The sequence below is a fragment of the Oncorhynchus clarkii genome, chromosome 20 (genome assembly GCF_045791955.1).
Source record: "Oncorhynchus clarkii lewisi isolate Uvic-CL-2024 chromosome 20, UVic_Ocla_1.0, whole genome shotgun sequence".
In the NCBI taxonomy this organism is placed as follows: domain Eukaryota; kingdom Metazoa; phylum Chordata; class Actinopteri; order Salmoniformes; family Salmonidae; genus Oncorhynchus; species Oncorhynchus clarkii.
The window spans coordinates 78,919,403-78,938,293 of record NC_092166.1 but is presented as its reverse complement, the minus strand read 5'-3'; the positions used below and the strand labels follow the sequence as shown (position 1 = coordinate 78,938,293).

General features: G+C 45.3%; 1 protein-coding gene across 1 annotated transcript; it reads right to left on the bottom strand.

Moving 5' to 3' along the window:
- Positions 1–291: 291 nt before the first annotated feature.
- Positions 292–9,662, bottom strand: LOC139377172 (uncharacterized). The gene is made up of 2 exons (XM_071120177.1): positions 9,602–9,662; positions 292–1,178 (listed from the first exon to the last, which is right to left on the bottom strand). Exons 1-2 carry the CDS (start codon positions 9,660–9,662, stop codon positions 292–294), a joined length of 948 nt encoding a protein of 315 aa, XP_070976278.1.
- Positions 9,663–18,891: the final 9,229 nt, after the last annotated feature.

Below are 18,891 nucleotides of genomic sequence, written 5' to 3'. Positions count from 1 at the left end.
TAATCTGCTGCTCTGCCCATGACCTTGCAAAGGTAGAGAGAGAGACGGATAGAGAGACCGATTGATGAAGGGATGAATAGATGGGTGGATGGATAGATAGATGGATGGATAGAGAGACTGCAGTTACCTTTGTGACAGGCCACTGTGAGAGTGCCGACCCCCTTTGGCTCTACAACTAGCAAGGGCAGCTCTCAGACCGCGATCCTGTGGCTTGGAACGGCCCTCCCGAGAGCTCAGAGTGCTCCAACAGGGAATATTCCCTGCCAACAGTGGTGTGAGATTCCAGTCGGTTCACACCTCACCATCACACATTCCCACATGGCGTCCCCCTGAACTACAGAACACTGTGCCACCCGCCAGCAAGGAGAGGGGTGTGGAGAGGGAAGAGGGGTGTGGCGCGGGGAAGAGGGGTGTGGAGCGGGAAGAGGGGTGTGGAGAGGGAAGAGGGGTGTGGAGAGGGAAGAGGGGTGTGGCGCGGGGAAGAGGGGTGTGGCGCGGGGAAGAGGGGTGTGGAGAGGGAAGAGGGGTGTGGCGCGGGGAAGAGGGGTGTGGCGCGGGGAAGAGGGGTGTGGCGCGGGAAGAGGGGTGTGGAGAGGGAAGAGGGGTGTGGCGCGGAGAAGAGGGGTGTGGCGCGGGGAAGAGGGGTGTGGCGCGGAGAAGAGGGGTGTGGAGAGGGAAGAGGGGTGTGGCATGGGGAAGAGGGGTGTGGCGCGGGGAAGAGGGGTGTGGCGCAGGGAAGAGGGGTGTGGAGCGGCAAGAGGGGTGTGGAGTGGGAAGAGGGGTGTGGCGCGGGGAAGAGGGGTGTAGAGCGGGAAGAGGGGTGTAGAGCGGGAAGAGGGGTGTGGAGCGGGAAGAGGGGTGTGGAGCGGGAAGAGGGGTGTGGAGCGGGAAGAGGGGTGTGGCGCGGGAAGAGGGGTGTGGAGTGTGAAGAGGGGTGTGGGCAGGGAAGTGGGGTGTGGGCAGGGAGAGGTGTGTGGGGCAGGAAGAGGGGTGTGGGGAAGGGAGAGGTGTGGAGCAGGAAGAGGGGTGTGGAGCAGGAAGAGGGGTGTGGGGAAGGGAGAGGTGTGGAGCAGGAAGAGGGGTGTGGAGCAGGAAGAGGGGTGTGGGGAAGGGAGAGGTGTGGAGCAGGAAGAGGGGTGTGGAGCAGGAAGAGGGGTGTGGGGAATGTTCAGATGGAACTGTTAGCAAGCATAGGTGTGTCTGTGACTGCCAATACAGCGAGAAGGGGGCAATTCGGGGGATTCCTGCATCTGCAGGAACCTGTCTTCTATACTTCTATCTGTCCATTTTGAAGTTAGGACAGGCGGGAGGCGGGGGCGCTCTTGTGCAGTAGGTGGCGTTAACGCACAATAACGTTGGAAACCAGCCGCCGATAAGTGGCGACACCAGTAGACAGTGTCACTAACTATCAAGTTAGCCTTCATGCAGCAGCCTGACGGGCACTGTTTCCGCAGTTCTGTTAACAATGGCGAGGGCAGGCGGGAACGAAGGACACTGTGTGCTAGCTTAGCCAGCTAGTCTTAAGGCGGACTCTGGTACACAGCAGGCGGGAGGCGGGGGCGACGCCGCTATGTGCTAGTAGCAAGCTAGCTAGCACACAGTGAGATGCTCAAGATGCAGGAATGCCTGCATAATTGCGGGATGCAGTTGCACGCTTTTGAATACAGCACGTCTTGGAAAGCTGCTCGTCCAATCAGCATCCAGGATCCAAACAACCAGTTTTATAAAGTAAAATAGAATGTGTTCTATATACAGTAGTACATATACTGTATAATGTATTGATGGGTTCTGACTTCTAAACTTGAAAATATGAAATATCCTTATTCCTGTCACTGAGGGAGAGAAGGGAATGTAGCACGTTTACATTAAGTCAGGATATGTTATCGTTAAACATCAGGGATCCTATGGGAAGGAGAAGGGCCACAGTCTGGTACAAGTCAACAGGGCAGCCGTCGAGTTGGGAAGGTGTGAGGAATTTGGGCAGAGGTCAGGTCAGATGAAGTGAGCAGGAACAGATATCACTAAAGTTCTGTCTAGCAACAGAGGTGTATTGGCTGTTCAGATGTGTAAGGAGAAGACTCAGCATAGGATAAAGGGTTACATACAGGTACTTGTGTGAATATGTCTTGGTCTGTTCAGCTGTCTGACCCATTGGGTGAATAAACTTGGTTTGAGCTTTAATAATTGTCCATGAGTTTTTTACTCTTTTTAAATTAGAACCTAACTGTATATAGGAAGTCTACACACACAGCCAACGCTTCTGTCCCATGTCATAGAGGCATTAAACCTATGGACACTTCCGGTTTCACACTATATATTTAAATACTGTATCCTCAACATAGCTCATAATATATCTACTACTGTACATTGCCTAATAGTTCTGTTTATACTCACTGCATATTTATTTATATACTGGATTCTTGACATAACTCACTCTAATATATTTAACTAGGCAAGTCGGTTAAAGAACAAATTCTTATTTACAATAACAGCCTACCCCGGCCAAGCCCTAACAACACTGGGCCAATTGTGCACCGCCCTATGGGACTCCCAATCACAGCCAGTTGTGATACAGCCTGGAATCGAACCAGGGTCTGTAGTGACACCTCTCGCACTGACTTGCAGTACCTTAGACCGCTGCGCCACTCAGGAGCCCATATCATTCACTGCTGTACATATCATTCTTAATATATCGTGTGTAAATTGATCCGGTCTATTTACCAGTATAGATCCAGGCTGTATACCAGTATAGATTGCATCGCTGTTACAGTGACGTGTTTCTTATTTTTGGTGTACATGTTTGACTGCATTGTTAGGAGCTATTAACAAAATAATTTTGCTGCACCAGCTATAACATCTGCTAAACTGTGTACGGACCAATAAACTTTGAAAGAGAACAGCAAACCATTAACCTTTAATCCTCAAATAAACTAATCTCTGTGCAGTCAATCAATCAATAATATAATACTTTTTAGAAAAAAATATATATTTTCAATTTACAATCTGTGGAAACAATGAGAATAGAAAGGTTCAGAACTTTTGTGAAACATCACAGCACAGTTGAACACTATGTCATATGGCAAATAGAAATCCAATGTGGATGGTGTTAAGAGATACAGTTGAAGTTGGAAGTTTACGTACACTTAGGTTGGAGTCATTAAAACTCATTTTTCAACCACTCAACACATTTCTTGTTAACAAAACTTGTTAACAAAGATTTTTGTACATAAATATGAAGTTTATCGAACAAAACATACATGTATTGTGTAACATGAAGTCCTATGAGTGTCATCTGAGGAAGATCATCAAAGGTTAGTGATTAATTTTATCTCCATTTCTGCTTTTTGTGACCCCTCTCTTTGGCTGGAAAAATGGCAGTGTTTTTCTGTGACTAGGTGCAGACCAGCAAGAGCGACATCATTGATGTATACAGAGAAGAGAGTCGGCCCGAGAATTGAACCCTGTGGCACCCCAAATAGAGACTGCCAGAGGTCCGGACAACAGGCCCTCCGATTTGACACACTGAGCTCTATCAGAGAAGTAGTTGGTGAACCAGGCGAAACAATCATTTGAGAAACCAAGGCAGTTGAGTCTGCCAATAAGAATGTGGTGATTGACAGAGTTGAAAGCCTTGGCCAGGTCGATGAATAGAGCTGCACAGTAATTTTATTTCACCTTTATTTAACCAGGTAGGCTAGTTGAGAACAAGTTCTCATTTGCAACTGCGACCTGGCCAAGATAAAGCATAGCAGTGTGAAGAGACAACACAGAGTTACACATGGAGTAAACCATTAACAAGTCAATAACACAGTAGAAAAAAAAGAGAGTCTATATATATTGTGTGCAAAAGGCATGAGGAGGTAGGCGAATAATTACAATTTTGCAGATTAACACTGGAGTGATAAATGATCAGATAGTCATGTACAGGTAGAGATATTGGTGTGCAAAAGAGCAGAAAAGTAAATAAATATAAACAGTATGGGGATGAGGTAGGTAAAATTGGGTGGGCTATTTACCGTTAGACTATGTACAGCTGCAGCGATCGGTTAGCTGCTCAGATAGCAGATGTTTGAAGTTGGTGAGGGAGATAAAAGTCTCTTATCGATGGGAGTTATGATATCATTAAGGACCTTGAGCGTGGCTGAGTTGCACCCATGACCAGCTCGGAAACCAGATTGCATAGTGGAGAAGGTACGATGTGATTCAAAATGGTCAGTAATCTGTTTGTTAACTTGGTTTGCGAAGACCTTAGAGATGCAGAGTAGGATAGATATAGGCCTGTAGCAGTTTGGGTCTAGAGTGTCTCCCCCTTTGAAGAGTGGGATGACCGCGGCAGCTTTCCCATCTCTGGGAATCTCAGACGATACAAAAGAGAGGTTGAACAGGCTAGTAATAGGGGTTGCAACAATTTCGGCAGATCATTTAAGAAAGAGAGGGTCTAGATTGTCTAGCCTGGCTGATTTGTAGGGGTCCAGATTTTGCAGCTCTTTCAGAACATCAGCTATCTGGATATGGGTGAAGGAGAAATGGTGGGGGCTTGGGCGGGTTGCTGTGGAGGATGCCGGGTTGTTGACCGGGGTAGGGGTAGCCAGGTGGAAAGCATGGCCAGCCGTAGAGAAATGCTTATTGAAATTCTCAATTATAGTGGATTTGTCGGTTGTAACAGTGTTTCCTAGCCTCAGAGCAGTGGGTAGCTGGGATGAGGTGCTCTTAATCTCCATGGACTTTACAGCGTCCCAGAACTTGTTTGAGTTTGTACTGCAGGATGCAAATTTCTGTTTAAAAAAGATAGCCTTAGCTTTCCTAACTGTCTGTGTATATTGGTTCCTAACTTCCCTGAAAAGTTGCATATCACGGGGGCTATTCGATGCTAATGCAGAACGCCACAGGATGTTTTTGTGCTGGTCAAGGGCAGACAGGTCTGGAGTGAACCAAGGGCTATATCTATTCCTGGTTTAAATTTTTTTTAACGGGGCATGCCTATTTAAGATGGTGAGAGATGATGATGAGATGGTGAGAGATGATGAAGATGATGAGGAAGGCACTTTTAAAGAATAACCAGGCATCCTCTACTGTCGGGATGAGGTCAATGTCGTTCCAGGATAGCCCCAGCCAGGTCGATTAGAAAGGCCTGCTCGCATTTGACAGTGATGAGGGGTGGTCGTTTGCTCGCAGACCCGTTACAGATGCAGGCAATGAGGCAGTGATCGCTGAGATCTTGGTTGAAAACAGCAGAGGTGTATTTGGAGGGTGAGTTAGTTAGGATGATATCTATGAGGGTGCCCGTGTTTACGGATTTGGGGTTATATCTGGTAAATTCATTGATAAATTATATGAGATTGAGGGCATCAAGCTTAGATTGTAGGATGGCCGGGGTTTTAAGCATGTCCCAGTTTAGGTTACAAATCACATATGGTGTCCAGGGCACAGCTGGGGGCAGAGGGTGGTCTATAGCAAGCGGCAACGGTGAGAGACTTGTTTCTGGAAAGGTTAATTTTCAGAAGTAGAAGCTCAAATTGTTTGGGTACAGACCTGGATAGTAGGACAGAACTCTGCAGGCTATCTTTGCAGTAAATTGCAACACCGCCCCCTTTGGCAGTTCTATCTTGTCGGAAAATGTTATAGTTAGGAATGGAAATTTCAAGGTTTTTGGTGGTTTTCCTAAGCCAGGATTCAGACACGGCTAGGACATCCGGGTTGGCGGGTTGGCGGAGTGTGCTAGGGCAGTGAATAAAACAAACTTAGGGAGGAGGCTTCTAATGTTAACATGCATAAAACCAAGGCTTTTACGATTGCAGAAGTCAACAAATGAGAGAGCCTGGGGGATGGGAGTGGAGGTAGACACTGCAGGGCCTGGATTAACCTCTACATTACCGGAGGAACAGAGGAGGAGTAGGAGAAGGGTACGGCTAAAGGCTAACAGAACTGGACGCCTAGTACGTTCAGATCAGAGAGTAAGAGGAGCAGATTTCTGGGCACGGTAGAATATATTCAAGGCATAATGTACAGATAAAGGTATAGTATGATGTGAACACAGTGTGGGTAAACCTGTGCATATAGTGATAATGAAAGAGATATTGTCTCTAGAAATTGCATTTAAACCAGGTGATGTCACTGTGTGTGTGGGGGGTGGAACTAAATTGTTAGCTGAGGCGTTTTGAGCAGTGCTATAGGCTCTACAGTGAAATAAAACAATAGTTACAAACAAGAACATCAATCGACACGGCATGGTGACGTTAGGGAAAGGCATGCGTAGCCGGGTGATCATACAAGTCCAGTGCGTGGCTTCAGGCAGCTAGCGGCACGGGGCTAGCAGGCTAACAGGAAGGCCTTAGAGGGATGACGCAACGGAGGGAAGTCTGTTGTGCCCCCCTCGTGCAGTTATATCAGAGGACGGATCAGCAGCACTCCGTGTGGTAACCAGGCCAATTGGCAAAATATGTATAGTGGCTGAAGAAATATGTCCGAAGGGCCTTTTAAGTCAGCAGTCCAATGTGTTTAAGATAGCTAGCAGGCCGCAGATTAGCGGCTGTGCGTTCAGGAGTTGTTAGCTGCTATAATTCCAGGTGGAAAAAATATATAAAAAAATAACATAATAATACAATTGTAATTAAAAAAAAATAAAAAATAGGTAGGAATCCGGAGATATCGAGAAGAATAAGTCAGACAGCTCTGGTTTGAGTCACGCTGTACAGATTGGCGAGAGTTGTCCGGGATAAAGGTAGCTGATGACCGCTAGCAAAGGATAGCTGACTGCTAGCTAGTGGCTTCGGAATGTATTCGATGGGCCTCGTAAGCCAACAGTCCGTTGTGCTCTAGACAGCTAGCATTCAGGGGACGTTAGCTGCGAAGGTCGGAAGGTGTGAAGGTTCCGAGCTTGCGATAGGAATCCGGGGATATGGAGAGAAAAAAATAGGTCCGGTATGCTCTGGTTGAATCGCGTTGTACAAACTGGCGAGAGCTTTCCGAGCTAAGGTTAGCTGATGACCGTTAGCTGGCTAGTTATCTGGCTAGTTTTTGTTGGAGAGATTCCAGTAAGAGGCGAAGAAAAATACGTTAGAGAAAAAGCCACACCACATTGGGTGAGGCGGGTTGCAGGAGAGTATTTTGAAGTAAGGGTTTAGAAAAATATAAAAAGATATGCAAAGAAAAATATATAAAAATATATATACATGGGACACGACAAGACGAAGGACAAATACGTCTGACTGCTACGCCATCTTGGATTTCTGTGTGCTGAGGGTGTCAGGTTCTTGTCCAGTTCTGGCATTTCGGTCGCCACAGACTAGTACATGTCCCTGGGCCTGGAAATGATTGATTTCCCCCTCCAGGATGGAGAAGCTGTCTTCATTAAAGTATGGGAATTCTAGTGGAAGGGATATACAGTGGGGAGTATTTGTATTTGAAACACTGCCAATTTTGTAGGTTTTCCTACTTACAAAGCATGTAGAGGTCTGTAATTTCTATCATAGGTACACTTCAACTGTGAGAGACGGAATCTAAAACAAAAATCCAGAAAATCACATTGTATGATTTTTAAGTAATTAATTTGCATTTTATTGCATGACATAAGTATTTGATACATCAGAAAAGTAGAACTTAATATTTGGTACAGAAACCTTTGTTTGCAATTACAGAGATCATACGTTTCCTGTAGTTCTTGACCAGGTTTGCACACTAAAGCAGGGATTTTGACCCACTCCTCCATACAGACCTTCTCCAGATCCTTCAGGTTTCGGGGCTGTCGCTGGGCAATACAGACTTTCAGCTCCCTACAAAGATTTTCTATTGGGTTCAGCTCTGGAGACTGGCTAGGCCACTCCAGGACCTTGAGATGCTTCTTACGGAGCCACTCCTTAGTTGCCCTGGCTGTATGTTTCGGGTCGTTGTCATGCTGGAAGACCCAGCCACGACCCATCTTCAATGCTCTTACTGAGGGAAGGAGGTTGTTGGCCAAGATCTCGCGATACATGGCCCCATCCATCCTCCCCTGAATACGGTGCAGTCGTCCTGCCCCCTTTGCAGAAAAGCATCCCCAAAGAATGTTTCCACCTCCAAGCTTCACGGTTGGGATGATGTTCTTGGGGTTGTACTCATCCTTCTTCTTCCTCCAAACACAGCGAGTGGAGTTTAGACCAAAAAGCTATATTTTTGTCTCATCAGACCACATGACCTTCTCCCATTCCTCCTCTGGATCATCCAGATGGTCATTGGCAAACTTCAGACGGGCCTGGACATGCGCTGCTTGAACAGGGGGACCTTGCGTGCGCTGCAGGATTTTAATCCATGACGGCGTAGTGTGTTACTAATGGTTTTCTTTGAGACTGTGGTCCTGTGTGTGATTGAGTGTGTGGACAGGTGTCTTTCATAAAGCTAACGAGTTCAAACAGGTGCAGTTAATACAGGTAATGAGTGGAGAACAGGAGGGCTTCTTAAAGAAAAACTATGTCTGTGAGAGCCGGAATTCTTGCTGGTTGGTAGGTGATCAAATACTTATGTCATGCAATAAAATGCAAATTAATTACTTAAAAATCATACAATGTTATTTTCTGGATTTTTGTTTTAGATTCCGTCTCTCACAGTTGAAGTGTACCTATGATAAAAATTACAGACCTCTACATGCTTTGTAAGTAGGAAAACCTGAAAAATCGTCAGTGTATCAAATACTTGTTCTCCCCACTATATAGAGATCATGTGACAGAACATGTGACAAATAAATTGCACACAGGTGGACTTTATGTAACTAATTATGTGACTTCTGAAAGTAATTGGTTGCACCAGATCTTATTTAGGGGCTTTATAGCAAAGGGGGTGAATACATATGCACACACCATGCTTTACTTTTTTCTGTTGTTGTTGATTTTTTTTAACAAGTTATTTTTCTAATTTCACCTCACCAATTTGGACTATTTTGTGTTCTGTCCATCACATGAAATCCAAATTGAAATCCATTTAAATTACAGGTTGTAATACAACAAAATAGGAAAAACACCAAGGGGGATGAATACTTTTGCAAGGCACTGTATATGTGTATATGTGTATGTACTGTATGTATGTATGTATGTATGTATGTATGTATGTATGTATGTATGTATGTATGTATGTATTAATGTACTGTATATTTGCCCAAAAATATATGGGGAGTTGGAAGTGATGCAGACAATTACATTGATTGAAGCTGCAATCTGTCTGCAATATTAAAGCTGGTCTACCTCGTAAATAAATCCAGTATATATATATATATATATATATATATATATATATATATATATATATATATATATAACATCTCTGTGCTGCTGTTTTAGTTATTCAGTCTCCTGAGGACTAATGCCAAAATGATCTAATATTTGTAATGCTGTATGAAGTCATTTCACGCTCTTTTCTTTCTTCCTTTCTCACTCTCTTCCTAAGCATGGCCATTGGCAGAGCAGACAATACATGTCAATAATCCATCTGCATCCATTCTTTCCCTTTCCACCCCCTTCCCGTCTCTCTTTCCAAACCTGTATCCGCTCCTCTACCTCGCTCCTTCTCTCTCATCACAAAATATTGCAGATCAGGACTGCACACAGCGCCTTTGTGTGGTTGCCATGGATACCAGTTGCCGTGCCTTCAGACCGATGCTGATATCTGGAGGCCTTTGGGATGTTGCGTAGCATATTCTACTGTGTTCTAGTCAATGCCAATTTGACATTGCTCGTCCTAATATTAAATATATTTTACTTTGAGATTTGTGTGTATTGTTGTGAATTGTTAGATACTACTGCACTGTTGGAGCTAGGAACACGAGCCCTTTGTTACACAAACATCTGCTAAATATGTGTATGTGACCAATAAAACGTGATTTGCTCCATTGTACTCCATCGCCGTGGGCACAGGATATTGACAGCCATTGAAAACTATCAGCTGGAAAAGCTAAAAGATGTATTCAACTGAGAATTAAGCAAGGGGGAGGAAAGGAGAGGAGGGCTAGGAGAAGGTGTGAGAACTCCACTCACACACAGTACTCTGCAATATCTCTTGAGCTGCTACTAGGAAAGGTAAAAACCAGTTTTCCTTCTACAGATTGAAAAAGTGCCATCACCGATTAGAATAGAGAAGAATCTTCCATTAAGGATGCACTGCTGAACGGTATGTTTTGTCTCTACTTCTTGAAGTGATTTCACTAGTCATTGAACTGAGTGAAGAGTGACAGGCAGAGGCAGTTGTAGAATCAGAATCACCTTTATGTGCCAAGTGCATTAACACATAGTCAGACTGCAACTTGGTGATATGGTGTTGCTAGTATAGACAACATACTCAGACTGCTACTTAGTGATATGGTGCTGCTAGTATAGACAACACAGTCAGACTGCTACTTAGTGATATGGTGCTGCTAGTATCGACAACACAGTCAGACTGCTACTTAGTGATATGGTGCTGCTAGTATAGACAACACAGTCAGACTGCTACTTAGTGATATGGTGCTGCTAGTATAAACACAGTCAGACTGCTACTTAGTGATATGGTGCTGCTAGTATAGACAACATACTCAGAATGTTACTCTGTGATATGGTGCAGCTAGTATAGACAACACAGTCAGACTGCTACTTAGTGATATGGTGCTGCTAGTATAGACAACATACTCAGAATGTTACTCTGTGATATGGTGCTGCTAGTATAGACAACACAGTCATAATGTTTCTCTGTGGTATGGTGCTGCTAGTGATAGACAACATCCTCAGATTTTTACTCTGTGATATGGTGTTGCTAGTGATATACAACATTCTCAGAATGTTAATTGGTGATATGGTGCTGCTAATTAAATACAACATACTCAGAATTTTACTTGGTGAGATGGTACAGCTAGTGACATGCAACATTCTCCGAATGTTGCTTGATGATATGGTGCTGCTAGTGATAGACAACATACTCATAATGTTACTCTGTGATATGGTGCTGTTAGTGTAGACAACACAGTCATAATGTTACTCTGTGATATGGTGCTGCTAGTATAGACAACACAGTCATAATGTTTCTCTGTGGTATGGTGCTGCTAGTGATAGACAACATCCTCAGATTTTTACTCTGTGATATGGTGTTGCTAGTGATATACAACATTCTCAGAATGTTAATTGGTGATATGGTGCTGCTAATTAAATACAACATACTCAGAATTTTACTTGGTGAGATGGTACAGCTAGTGACATGCAACATTCTCCGAATGTTGCTTGATGATATGGTGCTGCTAGTGATAGACAACATACTCATAATGTTACTCTGTGATATGGTGCTGTTAGTGTAGACAACACAGTCATAATGTTACTCTGTGATATGGTGCTGCTAGTGATAGACAACATACTCATAATGTTACTCTGTGATATGGTGCTGTTAGTGTAGACAACACAGTCATAATGTTACTCTGTGATATGGTGCTGCTAGTGATAGACAACATACTCATAATGTTACTCTGTGATATGGTGCTGCTAGTATAGACAACACAGTCATAATGTTTCTCTGTGGTATGGTGCTGCTAGTGATAGACAACATACTCATAATGTTACTCTGTGATATGGTGCTGTTAGTGTGTTACGTTCCCCAGTTTCTGTGTTGTTTTGGGTTTGTATGTGTGTATTTCAGGAAATGGCTTCCAGGATTCTAAGCAGCTGATTGGTCGGCCCCATCGATGATTGGATTTCTGAACCCTCCCTCTCGTCAGGTTAAAACACCATTATGTTACGTACGCCTCTTGAAGGAGGGTACGCAACACACTGCTACACTCAATTCCCTGTGGAGTGGAAGAGGTATGTGATTGTAGGTGCGGGTAAGGATGACATTGTGTTTCGTAAGCAGGTTTGCGTTCCATTCTCCAAGAGGCGTACGTGACATCATGGGGGCTCATCCAGGATTATTAAATCCACAGGACCCTGCTGCTCTGAGATTGGTGATTGAGGTGTGGTGGTAGGTTGTGAGTTTGGATGACTTGTTTAGTTTGCATGTGTTCAATATGCTGCTGTGTACCATGGCTGCCTCCCATTTTATTGAAGCGCCCCTGTTGATTGTTTGGTGGGGTCGCGTATAGTAGACCTTTGTGCCATAGCTGACCATTATGGACTTATCATTCCTGAGAAAACCCTAAAAGCTGAGCTTGTGGTTCTAGTCAGGGAGGGTTTAGTGAGAAAACACATTTTCTTGCTGAAAGATGAGGAGAGGAAGGCTTCAGGAGAGGAGACAGATAGACCTTCAAAAGCCAAGTCAGAGGATGGCGCGGAGGAAGGGGTTGCTCGTACCCCTTTACATTCCCCTAATTCGACCCTTTATCTTCTGCTTCGGGTCGCTCAAACGGTACCGCTAGACTAAAGGTGAGGCCATTTGGAAATGCAGCAAAAAGATAAAGAGCCCATTAGACAGATTGATTTTGAAATGAGGAAAATGGAAGTAGAAGCCGACAAGGAGGTATGGATCTGACAACTGGAGCTAGACGCTGGCTCCAGTGAGACTCCACAACCTGCTCATCATCATGCCCACTTCGATGAAATTAAAAATATTGCTTTAGTCCTTCCATTTGGGTAGTCAGACGTTGATTCTTATTTCTCTGCGTTTGAACTTGCGGCCACTGCGCTGCATTGGCCACTAGAGGTTTGGCCGCTCCTGTTGCAATGTAAATTGTCTGGGAAAGCCAAGGAAGTAGTAGCTTCTCTCTCCCTGGAAGACAGTTTATACTACGATATAGTTAAAACAACCGTGTTGGGGGCTTTTGAGTTGGTTCCTGAAGCTTATAGGCAGGGTTTCAGGAACCACAAAAAAACCCTCTCACCATACTTTTGTTGAGAATGCAAGGGACAAAGAGTCTCTGTTTAATCGCTGGTGTTCAGCCAGCAAAGCTAACAACTTTGCTGATATTCAGGAGTTGATGCTGGCTGTTGGAGGATTTTAAAAGCAACCTCCCTGATAGAATTGTAGTTCATTTAAATGAACAGAAAGTGGCGACATTGGCCCAAGCAGCATTGTTGGCAGATGAGTACGCTTTGACACACAAGACTGTCTTTGGTGCGCCTCGTTTTGAAGGCCGGACGATTACGTCACCAGTGCCTCGTTCAGGTCGCTTTTCCTTCGACGACCGTAAGCCTTCGCACGAAATCTGTGAATGTTTTTACTGTCACCAAAAGGGTCACGTGATTGCGGACTGCCACGGTTTTGAAAAATAAACCGAAACAGTCCCTGTCACCATCCCCTAAATTAAAAAACGTGGGTTTAGTCCAGTCTTTGGCTTGTCCGTTGGACCGAGTTATTGATTCAGCATTTGGGAAACCGGGCCCTATCTATGCTCCGTTTATCTCTGCCGGTTGTGTTTCCTTAACTGGATCAGGGTTGACGGGGAGATTTTATTTCAGCTGCCGCAGGTATTAAATCCGCCGGTGTGCCGCCTTGGTGACCGCTGTGCTGTTGTCTTTCCACTTGAGGTTGTGGAAGATGATGGAATTTGAATGATTCAGCTGTGCCGTCAATCTCGAGGGGGAGAGATTGCTCAGGCAAACACAACGTCCACAGTTTTATTGTGTTGAGTTCCAGGTTATTGCGACAGCACAAGGCCACTAGCCGGTCGTCATCACCGAAGTTGTGAGTGAAGAGTGACGAACAGAGGCAGTGTTGTGAGTGACGGACAGAGGCAATGTTGTGAGTGACAGACAGACAGAGGCAGTGTTGTGAGTGACAGACAGACAGAGGCAGTGTTGTGAGTGACAGACAGAGGCAGTGTTGTGAGTGACGGACAGAGGCAGTGTTGTGAGTGACGGACAGAGGCAGTGTTGTGAGTGACGGACAGAGGCAGTGTTGTGAGTGACGGACAGAGGCAGTATTGTGAGTGACAGACAGACAGAGGCAGTGTTGTGAGTGACAGACAGACAAAGGCAGTGTTGTGAGTGACAGACAGAGGCAGTATTGTGAGTGACAGACAGACAGAGGCAGTGTTGTGAGTGACAGACAGAGGCAGTGTTGTGAGTGACGGACTGAGACAGTGTTGTGAGTGACGGACAGACAGAGGCAGTGTTGTGAGTGACAGACAGAGGCAGTGTTGTGAGTGACGGACTGAGACAGTGTTGTGAGTGACGGACAGAGGCAGTGTTGTGAGTGATGGACAGAAGCAGTGTTGTGAGTGACGGACAGAGGCAGTGTTGTGAGTGACGGACAGAGGCAGTGTTGTGAGTGACGGACAGAGGCAGTGTTGTGAGTGACAGACAGACAGAGGCAGTGTTGTGAGTGACAGACAGAGGCAGTGTTGTGAGTGACGGACTGAGACAGTGTTGTGAGTGACGATCAGAGGCAGTGTTGTGAGTGACGGACAGAGGCAGTGTTGTGAGTGACGGACAGAGGCAGTGTTGTGAGTGACGGACAGAGGCAGTGTTGTGAGTGACGGACAGAGGCAGTGTTGTGAGTGACAGACAGACAGAGGCAGTGTTGTGAGTGACAGACAGAGGCAGTGTTGTGAGTGACGGACTGAGACAGTGTTGTGAGTGACGGACAGAGGCAGTGTTGTGAGTGACGGACAGAGGCAGTGTTGTGAATGACGGACAGAGGCAGTGTTGTGAGTGACGGACAGAGGCAGTGTTGTGAGTGACGGACAGAGGCAGTGTTGTGAGTGACGGACAGAGGCAGTGTTGTGAGTGACGGACAGAGGCAGTGTTGTGAGTGACGGACAGAGGCAGTGTTGTGAGTGACGGACAGAGGCAGTGTTGTGAGTGACGGACAGAGGCAGTGTTGTGAGTGACAGACAGACAGAGGCAGTGTTGTGAGTGACGGACAGAGGCAGTGTTGTGAGTGACGGACAGAGGCAGTGTTGTGAGTGACGGACAGAGGCAGTGTTGTGAGTGACGGACAAAGGCAGTGTTGTGAGTGACAGACAGACAGAGGCAGTGTTGTGAGTGACAGACAGAGGCAGTGTTGTGAGTGACGGACTGAGACAGTGTTGTGAGTGACGGACAGAGGCAGTGTTGTGAGTGACGGACAGAGGCAGTGTTGTGAATGACGGACAGAGGCAGCGTTGTGAGTGACGGACAGAGGCAGTGTTGTGAATGACGGACAGAGGCAGTGTTGTGAGTGACGGACAGAGGCAGTGTTGTGAGTGACAGACAGAGGCAGTGTTGTGAGTGACAGACAGACAGAGGCAGTGTTGTGAGTGACAGACAGAGGCAGTGTTGTGAGTGACGGACAGAGGCAGTGTTGTGAGTGACGGACAGAGGCAGTGTTGTGAGTGACGGACAGAGGCAGTGTTGTGAGTGACAGACAGACAGAGGCAGTGTTGTGAGTGACAGACAGAGGCAGTGTTGTGAGTGACGGACTGAGACAGTGTTGTGAGTGACAGACAGAGGCAGTGTTGTGAGTGACAGACAGAGGCAGTGTTGTGAGTGACGGACAGAGGCAGTGTTGTGAGTGACAGACAGACAGAGGCAGTGTTGTGAGTGACAGACAGAGGCAGTGTTGTGAGTGACGGACTGAGACAGTGTTGTGAGTGACAGACAGAGGCAGTGTTGTGAGTGACGGACAGAGGCAGTGTTGTGAATGACGGACAGAGGCAGTGTTGTGAGTGACGGACAGAGGCAGTGTTGTGAGTGACGGACAGAGGCAGTGTTGTGAGTGACGGACAGAGGCAGTGTTGTGAGTGACGGACAGAGGCAGTGTTGTGAGTGACGGACAGAGGCAGTGTTGTGAGTGACAGACAGACAGAGGCAGTGTTGTGAGTGACAGACAGAGGCAGTGTTGTGAGTGACGGACTGAGACAGTGTTGTGAGTGACGGACAGAGGCAGTGTTGTGAGTGAAGGACAGAGGCAGTGTTGTGAGTGACGGACAGAGGCCGTGTTGTGAGTGACGATCAGAGGCAGTGTTGTGAGTGACGGACAGAGGCAGTGTTGTGAGTGACGGACAGAGGCAGTGTTGTGAGTGACGGACAGAGGCAGTGTTGTGAGTGACGGACAGAGGCAGTGTTGTGAGTGACAGACAGACAGAGGCAGTGTTGTGAGTGACAGACAGAGGCAGTGTTGTGAGTGACGGACTGAGACAGTGTTGTGAGTGACGAACAGAGGCAGTGTTGTGAGTGACGGACAGAGGCAGTGTTGTGAATGACGGACAGAGGCAGTGTTGTGAGTGACAGACAGAGGCAGTGTTGTGAGTGACGGACTGAGACAGTGTTGTGAGTGACGGACAGAGGCAGTGTTGTGAGTGACAGACAGACAGAGGCAGTGTTGTGAGTGACAGACAGAGGCAGTGTTGTGAGTGACGGACTGAGACAGTGTTGTGAGTGACGGACAGAGGCAGTGTTGTGAGTGAAGGACAGAGGCAGTGTTGTGAGTGACGGACAGAGGCAGTGTTGTGAGTGACGATCAGAGGCAGTGTTGTGAGTGACGGACAGAGGCAGTGTTGTGAGTGACAGACAGAGGCAGTGTTGTGAGTGACAGACAGAGGCAGTGTTGTGAGTGACGGACAGATGCAGTGTTGTGAGTGACGGACAGAGGCAGTGTTGTGAGTGACGAACAGAGGCAGTGTTGTGAGTGACAGACAGACAGAGACAGTGTTGTGAGTGACAGACAGAGGAAGTGTTGTGAGTGACGGACTGAGACAGTGTTGTGAGTGACGGACAGAGGCAGTGTTGTGAGTGACAGACTGAGACAGTGTTGTGAGTGACGGACAGAGGCAGTGTTGTGAGTGACGGACAGAGGCAGTGTTGTGAATGACGGACAGAGGCAGTGTTGTGAGTGACGGACAGAGGCAGTGTTGTGAGTGACGGACAGAGGCAGTGTTGTGAGTGACGGACAGAGGCAGTGTTGTGAGTGACGGACAGAGGCGGTGTTGTGAGTGACGGACAGAGGCGGTGTTGTGAGTGACGGACAGAGGCGGTGTTGTGAGTGACGGACAGAGGCAGTGTTGTGCACAACATCCACATGGGAAAGGTTTATTTCAACTGGTCAAACATTATAGGAACTCTGGTGATTTTAGGACTGACATCATCCCCAACAGCAAACATATTAACTTTATTTTCATTTAGGAAATTATGACAGTTCATCTATTTATAAGGAAATGCAAAAATATACAGATATGATGATCCCTCTTGATTTTGGCCAACTATGTGCACGTGGCATAATGACATTGAGACTGATCTGATATGGCCTTTTAGCTGTTCGACCATTAAATAATAATAATAATAATAATAATAATAATAAGAATAATAATAATAATAATAGCATACTGAGTGATTGAAATGTGGGGAAGTGGGGCGACATAGATCACTAAATCAATAGGACAATAACATAGTAATATTAAATATTTCATATCAACAGATTATGCTTTTACTCCTGAGAAATATACATTGACTGGTGGTTTGGTAGTAGGCCTACCCCCAAACCCAAAGCCCAACACTTAAGACAATAACATAGTGATTTTGGTCATTTGGAGAAGTGGTTTAAAGACCACATGACTGTAAATAAAAGTGAGAGTATAAGCGTTCTTAAAGAACTCATTTACAACAGCCTGTAAGTGCACAGGTAGCTTATACACTGTCGAGAGGACACAATAATGACTAGCCTAGCTCCATATTTTCCCTAATGGATAAAAAACATTGTTGCTAATATATACTGTATTTCTTTAAGAGACAAGTGGAAAACATAACCTGCTGATCCAACACCAAACGTAAACGTCAACCATTACTCTTCCGTCATATTAATATTCTAATAATGCAACCATTTGTTTTACAATCGTTACCGATAAAGCTGGCCTCGATCGGTACGTTACATTTAAATGAGCTTTTATAGTCACCTGCCATTTTAAAATAGCGAAAAGCTAGCTCCGGTTTCCCTCTTACCCGTGCAATACGGCTTTGATAAAACCGCAAAGGTGTTGTTTGGGTTTTTAGCTTGATGTATCATCATTTGAATCAAATAAAATAGACATACAAAGTTCAAAGTGCAATTTAGTCTGATATAATCAATGGTGTGGTAAACTTCATATGAGCACAATTATTAGCTGGTCCTGGAAACGTTACTCTAATAACATGAATCCAATACACTGTATTCATCTCTACAACAGAGTACTAATACTATAGACAGTATAATACTCTGTACCAGAGAACACAGGATAAAAACACAACGCTACAGTGTTCATGATCAAACATAGTTCAAAACAACCCTTAAAGTGTCATGGAAACAGAACGGAAACATAACTTCACACCACATGGCTACTAAAGTCCAGGATGCAAAGTGTAGTCTCTGACCCCACCAGTCCATGACCCCTGATCTCTAAACCTTGACGTTCTCATGCCAAACCAAGGGGGGGGGGGGGGGGGGCACAAAATCTAACTGGACACAAGCTACAGTCCACACAGGTACAAAACAAAGTCCATGCCAACAAGATAATACATCTCCATTTGATTCAAGTACAAGACAAATGGTAGACATTCAATGCAAAATAGCAAGTTATCAACGTTTTAAAATAGAGTACAAAAATACTTATAGGGATATAGGGGCTATGATATTGGAATTCATTGCAGCTCGCTATGGAATGTTTAATACTCTCGTCATCATCAGTATTCTTAACGATGGGCTTGTCAGAACATGGCCCAGGGGCAACCTACAGTCCACTTAAAGATTCATAACTGTTTACTACTGTATACTAGAAAGATCTTGACCCCTATCTACAGTGCATTCTGAAATTATTCAGACCCCTTTACTTTTTCCACATTTTGTTACGTTACAGCCTTATTCTAAAAGGTATTAAATTAAACATTTTCCTCATCAATCTACACACAAAACCCCATAATGACTAGGCGAAAATGTATAAAGTGTTAAGAACAGAAATATCTTATTTGCATAAGTATTCAGACCATTTGTTATGAGACTTGAAATTGAGCTCAGGTGCATCCT